The sequence below is a fragment of the Triticum dicoccoides genome, chromosome 5A (genome assembly GCF_002162155.2).
Source record: "Triticum dicoccoides isolate Atlit2015 ecotype Zavitan chromosome 5A, WEW_v2.0, whole genome shotgun sequence".
Classification (NCBI taxonomy): Eukaryota; Viridiplantae; Streptophyta; class Magnoliopsida; order Poales; family Poaceae; genus Triticum; species Triticum dicoccoides.
Genome location: NC_041388.1, coordinates 513,075,500 through 513,084,637, shown reverse-complemented (window position 1 = coordinate 513,084,637; position 9,138 = coordinate 513,075,500). Strand labels below are relative to the sequence as shown.

Below are 9,138 nucleotides of genomic sequence, written 5' to 3'. Positions count from 1 at the left end.
TTGAGAGGGGATGATTCGAAATAAATAGGCTCATATTTCATTACTTGTTATATATACGGTTCTGTCGTATACTTGCAAATCTATTTGATTCGGTTGTTGTTTGTTCTTGTCCAATATGTGTTCGGTGGTTAGCAATATATTTGTTGGTGCTATATTTTCATTTTGATGGTAGAATGCGTGCGTTGTACATGGTCAAGAGCATTAGTAAAAGGAGGAAAATGATGATTAGAGCATCTCCACCCGAAATAAAGCATTGTTGGTTTTGTGGCAGTAATGACAACCTTAATCATCTCTTTTCCATTAGTCCACTCGCTAGAGCAGGGGGTCCTCTTTGCACTCAGGATTCAGGACTGGGCGACAACACCGAATGGCCATGTAGTAACAAGGATCAAGCAGCAAGCATCACTCTGCTAGCGTTTTTATTTCGATACAAGGGCTACGTTAGGTTTGAATCCCAATTTTTCTATGGTAGCACAACAACTGTTGTGTCGCTCCTTATGTTAGCCGTGTTATGCTTCTGAGCTGGCCGTATAGAGACCGATGGTGCATAGCTAGCTGGCTATAACTTCATCCTGCTGGCTTTTTTGGACATTGTGCCGTTGGTTCTCATTTCACCTCATTTTATTGGTATATACCTACAGAATTGTTTCCATACCAAGGGCCATGTTATTGTTTGAATTTCAGTTTTGTTCTGGTAATACAGAAAGTGCTCTGTTGGTTCTCATTTTACCTTATTTTATTGTTATATATACCTGCAGGCGGAGCAGTGGGTAGGGGGGGCGAAATCAGGTGATGGCCAGCAAGTCCATGCAGGTTCCGACTATGGTTGCCCTCGTACGTCAGTCAGCGGCTCGGAGCGGTGTTGGAGCCAAGTGCTGGGCATGTCGCTGAGAAGACCAACAAGCAGTATTAGCTCTGTAAGTTTGGCTTGATGCAAATTTTGCCAATTACTATGGCTTTTAGTTACTGGCGGTCAAGTTAATGCAAGTCCTAGTGGTGATGTAGAGGGAGATCTAAGTATGGCTGTGTATCCTTAAAATTTCAAGTATGAACAATCTGTGGTGGTTAAATGATAGACATGACTATGTATGATCTGTTGCATAAATAAGGTGTTTTCTTGATGAGTGAGTCCTGGTCTCTAAAGTGGTGATTAAATTTTCTGTCTCTAGGTATTTCGAGTCATTAGATGATGGACTTCTAGATTATTAATTTTCTTGAATAGATTTGGCATGACAATTACTTTGACTATTGCAAGCGAAGTTTCTGAAAAAACCAAGCATTTCAATACTATAGTTTTTTATACCGATGACAACAATGAATGTAGTACTATAAAAAGATCAATTTTGTGCATGCTATGGATTATAATACTACAGTCCTGACCTTTTCTTAATACAACGAAAATTCTGCTTGTTATGTATGCTCCATCCTAAGCATGCATATATACCCATTAGTTTGTGTTCTTGATATCTACCTGTAGTGTCATGAGGAATAAATCTCCTCACTTCATATGTTGCCCTATGGAATTCAGCAGACACTTTTTATCAACACTAAGTTCAGATAAATAGGTGCTGCTTAACATACCTAAGAGTGTAGCATGTTGTTAAGTGATGGTGCAACTCCAGAGTAGACAATTATAACATATTAGTAAAATCAATATGCATCCCTGACTTGTATGTTTTTTTCAAGGTATATACAAATGCCATCTTTATCTGGCAACATCTTATCTTGTTATTTTAGTCCATGAGTGTTGTGTTGGAGCATCACTGACTTGTGGCTGTAAGTGGTGACTTCATTGTAGGACTTCATGTGATTATTAGTTATTTTTAACCAATGATAGTCCTAGCATGTGTAGTCTGTGTGGTGATGTTCTTTAGATTGCAGCAAGCAAGAACATGATTAGAACATATTAGTATGACATTTGATCTTAGCTTATTGATCCTAACTATAAAAATCCATATATTTTGCAATAATATTTTTGTTTGATTTGCTCATATTATTTGCAATCTTCAGTAGTAGTGGTACTTTGATTTCACTCCAATCTATAGTAGTAGTTTTTTTTTCTTGTGAAGCTTCTTTCCCATGTATTTAATTTCTCTTCTGGATTCGTGGGAACTGAATCTCGGGTGCATGCTAGAGGCTAGATCTACAGGAGATTCAGTTACATCCTCTTTAGTTTTTTTCCGTCAATGCTATGTTATGGTAGTCCATCCCGTACGTTTTCGGATTTTCTAACTATATGCAAAACTTCCTGTAGGCTCGATGAGGGATGCTCCACCAGCATCCTGTTGCTTGGCCGTGGACGACAAGGACTTCCTCCTGCACGAGGTGTGTTCTAAGATCTACGGCGACAAGGTAATCTCACTCTCTTCAACCTTGGTTGCTTTGTGTGTGCGGTTGCTGCAGATGGTGGTCTGTGTGGATCTTGTTATAGTGAGAGTGTTATGCTGGTGCTGTCTTGAAAGAAGGGCAGAAATACTCAACAATCTATTTCCTGTAGCATTTAGCTGTTTACATTATGAAATATGTGGACAATAGGTATGTTTCCCATGTTATATGGTAATAACTATACATGTTATCGTCGAGTTTGTTGTGTGTTTATAGAATGACATGGTTGGCTAATTAAGCCCTGTCCGTGTATCTTTTAGAATTTGCTTCATTGGTAGCTCATTCAGATGTATTAGTTAATTTTGTGCATGTTGGAGAATTTAGACGACAATAACAAACTGTAATCACGAATACTTGTATAGAAACTTGCACGACCATCTTGTTTAATTTTGTGATGTTCCTCCATACTAGGAGCTAATCAGCTACACTGTTATTCATCTTCCATCGACCATTTTAATTTCACTGAGATCATGTTTTCTTTTCTATGCTCATGTTCAAGCCTGGTAGTATATTTTTTTCCAAATGGTCTGTTTACTTGATTTATCAGTTGTTTGATTTTGCTCCATCAGCTTTCCTGATGTCCTTCTATATATATATATATATATATATATATATATATATATATATGTATGTATGTATATTGGTTGTAATCTTCTTGAAGAATGCAAGTACTTGATATTCCATTCTATTCTTGTAGGTGAATGGAACTTGTGTTGTTGGTAGAACTCCGTTGAGAACTTCTACCCATGTTGAAGAGCATGTTCTGTGGTATCCAAGAGTAGCTAGCTTTTCTACTGGCAGAGCGGTCTATTTGTAGATTCCAATATTTATGATTGTGTGGATCTGGGTGAAGTTTGAAGTTCCTGGGTATGCAAGATTCGTTGGTTAAACTGGTTGATGTGATGTGAATGAGTGTATGGAAACTAGTTGTTGTGATGTGAATGAGTGTATGTAGTTTCACGTGTTCTGTTCTGTATAGCATATTGTAATAAACTTATTTTAGCTGTCATTTGAAGATTTTCATATGATTTCTCTCTTCTGCCTGTTTGATATATACATATATATTGCTTATTAATAAGGTGTGAAAAATCTAACATTTGGGACCCATTTGTAAACTGGAGCTGGGAAAAAAAGTTGGAAATAGAAAATAAATTGACTACAAAATGCTTTCGCTAGAAAATAAAAAGGCCAAATTGTAGGCCAGGCCCATGTAGCTAACCGAAATTAACATAAAATACATATATTAAAGGGCTTGCCTAAAAAATAATACATGGGCCGAATTACTGGGTCAGACCCATGTAGCTAATAAAAGCACAGGAAAAAAATACATTAAAAAGGCCGAATTGTTGGGCTAGGCCCATGTAGAAAATTGAATTGGACCGGGCTCATTCTTGTGCCACATCAGATTGCCACGTCGGATGCCTACGTGGTCTGGGGAGGCTGTTAGTGACCAAAACAAAACAATAGGCATATTTTGGTCGTAAACGTCTACGACCTTCTCACAGAGAAGGTCGTTAATTCCAATTTACAACCGCCAGCTTTTGAACGTCTGTTTTTGGTCATAAAAAGGTCGCAAATGAAAAACAATGACCTTTCAGTGACCAATAGTCAAGGTCACAAGTTGACATATTTCTTGTAGTGGCTACCTGTGGCGGGTGCTTACTAGCGCCCGCCACTGGATAGCCCGTAACTATGACGGGCACGACCGGCTACACACCACTGCTCTTTTATAAAAATAGTTGTGGAGGGTCCCCCACCTCGCCCGTCACTCATTTGGGTTCACCTATAAGCCCTTTCCCAATAGTGCATCAGTCTATTGGATTGGATGTCAATGGTATGCCAAGTGGAGGGGCGGCCGGAGATGGGACCATGACAAATAGGAAATGTCGGGTGATGGGAAAGAAGTAGGATAAGGAGAGGGTCGTGCATGACAATGCGACAAGCAAAATGTCTGCCACATGGACACACATTATTTCCACCAAGGGGGAGCAGAAGGAGGAGAGGAACAAGCTTTTCTTGGATGTGCAAATGGAGAGCATGTTGTTTGATTGAGAGAGGGTGCACAAGACGTTGAACATTCAAAGGGAGAAGATATACATAGAGAAGCAAGAGAAGTGGGCAAAATGGGAGCTTGAAAAGGCTAAGGCATTGGAACCAAATGAGCTCGAGAAAGAGAAGTTGAGGCTTTCGAGTGACATGGAGGAGTCGAGGTCTTGTTGCGGGAAACTAGCCTCTTGGATGTGAAATTAAGAAGTGATTTGACAACAAAAAGGAGCGCAACAAGAGAGTTGATAGATTCATTTGTGTATCACCTACGTACGAATTGTTGAATTTTATTTTAGCTTGTGTTGAATTGTTGAACCATGTTTTATTTTGATTGCTGAACCTATAACTTATGTAATGCATGACAATTAATAATTCACATACTTATATTTTTCTAGAACAATTCACATACTTATATGGTTATCATCATTCGGTCATTTCACCACTAATATAGTAATATGGGTAAACTTTATTAAAGGAACAATGGGAAATTTTCTGGCCCAACTTTTAGAGAGCTCCCACGGGTGGTGAGAATAACATATTTGGACAGATATAACAAATATTGGTGTACTGAGCTTATTTTTCTTTTGAAAAAAAAATCAAAAGTCACACTTTGAACTTTCATTTTTTTTAAATAACTCCACCTGTTTATATGGAGTTATACTACATGTATTTAATGTTTAATGTTGATATATGTTAACATGTGAACTACAAAAAATATCGTAACTTTGATAATGGTGAACAGTACATCCATTGTTCATTATTAGAAATTCACAAATTTTGCATTTTTGTGTAGCTCAGATATCAGCGTATCATCATGGAACATCATACACTTGTAGAATGCATCCATATGAACATATGTATAAAACGTATGATTTTTTTCTGACTTCGAGCTATGGTGTTTGATATTTTTATAATTCAAACTCCAAAATGCCTCACTCGCAAAACCTAGCAAGATACACAGGAATACAATTGCTAAATTAGAAATAATAAGCATCCTTCCAAAAAGGTGCTATAATTTTGGGAAAGTGTAACCCACTGTGTATGCACACACGTGAAATTCCGCCCAAAAGCAAGTTTGAACAGGTCCTCAAAACAAAGGAAAATCAAATAAAATAATGGTAAAAGTAATCGGTTTGAGCACATGGTTAGCACGCAGATGCACAATGCAATACAGTACAAACTCATACAACACAAATCATTATACCATTCATACATCAGAACAACAAACATCTAAGTTGCTTTATTTCACCCTTTACTAATATTGGTCCCAGCTCCTACTAGTTCCAGCTAGCAACTTTGCATCAGTTATCATGTTGTTCTTTTTACTGCACTTTCTTGCCAAGCTCTAGTATCATATTGGCAGCTGCAGAGCACCTGGCATCATATGGGGTCGGACGAGGATCGCCAGTGATGGTCATCTCAAAATCAGGGCATTTCAAACGTACTTCACCAACGTGCATTCCTAAAAAGATAGGAGAGTGACCGGTGAATAAGTGCTTGGAAAACAATGTCTGAGAGCTACGGATGAGAGAAGATGGCACTAAATCAAAGAGCAGTTCCTGGTTATTGCTAGGCGAACACCTATTCAGTTCTTGACAAATGGAATGCAATGAAGTGAGTAGAGGTGATCTCTGATAGATCCTACAATGACGCGATAGATGTCTTTGGTAACCATGGACCAAACTGTGACGCGCTGAATAAACCTAACACTTGAATAAACCCAACGCGCGTTTATAGATCTGACCACTTGAAAAACTCTTTTCCCAAGCATGCCAAGCTTAGTACACCATATATGGTAACATTTCAATGCATGATACTAACGACACACTATAGGGATTGGATTCAATAAACGCTAATCGAAAAGTACGTGGCGCGAGACCCATTTATATGAAATTCTTTATTACTGTGCGTATAAGGTCCAAGAATTGCTTGTCCATTTGGAAAATTAAAGAGATAAGAGTAAATGTATTTACACATACCATCTGCTGGTGACGGTACTACTGTGTATCTAGGGGCCATCCAATCGCAACCACAACAGATCTCACCAAGCTCCTGCATTGACAAGTGTCAAAAGTACATATGGCATTTTAGAATTTAATGCATCAGTTGAGCGCGAGGTTTCTTACCATGCATTTATCGTGTTGGGCGAGTGCCTCCTTCAAGTTCAATCCCATCCTCTTAGTGCTCTTGGTTTTGCCATCATCGCCAGAGAAAGTTAGATTGGCAACTTTCATTATATTTGAGTTAGGTTCATTATATTTCTCCATTATTGACAACACTTCTGTTGTCATCTTCTCTTCTACATAAGGTTTAAACATGATGAGTAATGGAAATGTGGAACTCATATAAAAATAAATTCTTGCCAAAATTTGCCATACTTCTAATGGACGATTTGTCCACAGTTTAAAGTGAGGTACACGGTAGTTTAACACAGAACTTGGGGAAATGTATGGCTCCCAGCAAAACGTGCCACAATGTTTGCCACAAAACAGTGACAATTCCACAAGTGATTATCAATCTAACGATGTTTAGATGTGTAAAATGGTAGAATACCAGTCTTAATTTTCTGAATGTCCATATCACATTGAGCACTTCCGTCTTGAAGTATCAATTCCTTACGAAGCTGAAACAAAGAGGGGATGTATTCACATCAGATTCTCAACTAAAGCAAAATATAAGAAAAATAAGCATCGTTTTTTTTCGTGAAACAAAAGAGAAGACATATAACGTACAATAGAATCCCGTATTTTCTGAATCTCTAGCACGGAATCACGAATCTGATCATTGCTATTCTCAGCGACGCCACCTTCAATGAAATTAAGAACACATAGGTTAAAAAGATGGAGGACCAATAACCAATAATAGGGAAAACAAGCTGTCTTGCGATCACAACCTTCCATGATTTGGCGTTCCAAAGCAGCATCCTTCATTACATCATCACCACGTGGTGCCTAATACAACAAACCATTTATTCAAATGCCCTACATCTATGTTACTCACAATAATATAGGGTGCATGGGAAAACAAAAATGAAAGAAAAGTGCAACAGCCTATATATACACATGGTGGCTAAACTAAGCGAGCGTGCAAATCCTCTAATCGTACGCCCTGGCTCGTTGGAGCCGTTGAGAACTGGACAATCAAATTGAATTAAATCCTAATCCTAACCTATTAGTGTATCTGACCTTCTTGACAAGTATAAGGGCCTCCTCCTTATAACAGCAAGTATAATAGTCCCACTTAGCCGACTACAAGTCATTCCACCTCAGCAAAATTTTGATCTGAAGGGGAGTAAAGGCAGGAGAGAGAAGGGAGGGAGCGCTTGACGAAGCGCTCGGCTGTAGCACAAGACGCGAGGAAGTTCAGCCCGCATGCAGCCCTGAAGCCAGCGCTAGTGCCGCTGCTCCCGATTCCCTGTGCCTCACCTCACCATTCAATCAACCTATTCTAGTCAGCCAGCAGCTCACAATCTCACATAGAGCCAGCCTTACTACACGAGACGTCTTTTACAGCCAGCAGCGGGCGATTCTATTAGCCATGCTCTAAGTAGATTCAGGTCTTACTCGCTAAGCGGTATTGGACAAAACTGATTGTATTCTGTGCTCGCACGCGTGGGAAAAAATTGAGCCAAATTAGTCGGCCGCAGGATCTACCGCAAAAGAAAGTTGTATCTTCACCACTACACGCATGCATGTCTTTTCCTGAAGGCATCACATACGCATCACCGGCGGCCCGAACGCGACGGTAACGGGAACAAGAGAGTTTTGCAGTTGTCACCACACCTTTATTGCAGCTCTCGAAGGCGACGACGACAACAATGACGGCCAGGGCGACGGTAACGAGAATTTGCAGCCGTCAGCGCCTTTCTTTTAGCAGCTCGGCCACCGGCCTGCCGTCACCGCACCAGCCGTAGTACGGGTCAGCTTTCAGCAGCTCGGCCACCGGCCTGCCGTCACCGCACCAACGTAGTACGGGTCAGCTTCCATCCCTTCCCTACCAGCGCAAGCCTCGGCCAAAACTGCAAGGAAATTCTACCACCACCCCGACCCCGCGCCCGCGCACGAACGACCAGAGAGAGAGAGAGAGAGAGAGACGCGAACCGCTCACCTGCTGCGCGACGACGCGTTGCTTGTCCGGCGCCACGTAGCGCCCGCCCTGGGTGGCGCCGAAGACCGCCCCACGCGGAAGAGCGAGATTGACGAGGTGCTCCACGAGCATCTTCACGGCGTCCTCCACTGGCACCACCTCCTCCTCCGGCAGCTCCTCCCCTGCTCCCCTTCTGCCGCCCGACATGCCGCCCTGAGCCCCTGACCCGACACTTCGCCTCCGCCGACTGAACAGATCTCTAGGTTTCGGGCTTGGGAATCTGTGCGGCTTTGCGGCGGCTGGCTGGCTGGCCGTGGGTGGATCGAGGGTTTTTGTAGATGGAGAGGGCAAGAAGCAGTGTGGTGCGGTGGTGGGTGGACGGTGGGTGGCCAAAGCTGAAAACGGGAAGGCAAGCGCGAAGGAACGTGACGGTGGCTGTCCAAGCGGAAACAGTATGGGCCAGGTCGATCATCCACCGTCCATTTCGATATCACCAACTCATCGTGGATCTTATCATTAATTTTCGTACAAAAATACAGATTTTCTTTATAGATAACAGCACACTAAAATTGGACAATAAATATAGTACATTTACAAACAGCCACGAAATCTTACAGAAAT

General features: G+C 41.1%; 1 protein-coding gene across 1 annotated transcript; it reads right to left on the bottom strand.

Moving 5' to 3' along the window:
- Nucleotides 1–5,627: 5,627 nt before the first annotated feature.
- On the bottom strand, nucleotides 5,628–8,653 carry LOC119297685. The gene is made up of 7 exons (XM_037575375.1): nucleotides 8,539–8,653; nucleotides 7,325–7,382; nucleotides 7,164–7,237; nucleotides 6,985–7,054; nucleotides 6,558–6,730; nucleotides 6,411–6,483; nucleotides 5,628–5,893 (listed from the first exon to the last, which is right to left on the bottom strand). The coding sequence occupies exons 1-7, from the start codon at nucleotides 8,647–8,649 to the stop codon at nucleotides 5,754–5,756; spliced, it is 699 nt and encodes a 232-aa protein (XP_037431272.1). The 5' UTR covers nucleotides 8,650–8,653; the 3' UTR covers nucleotides 5,628–5,753.
- Nucleotides 8,654–9,138: the final 485 nt, after the last annotated feature.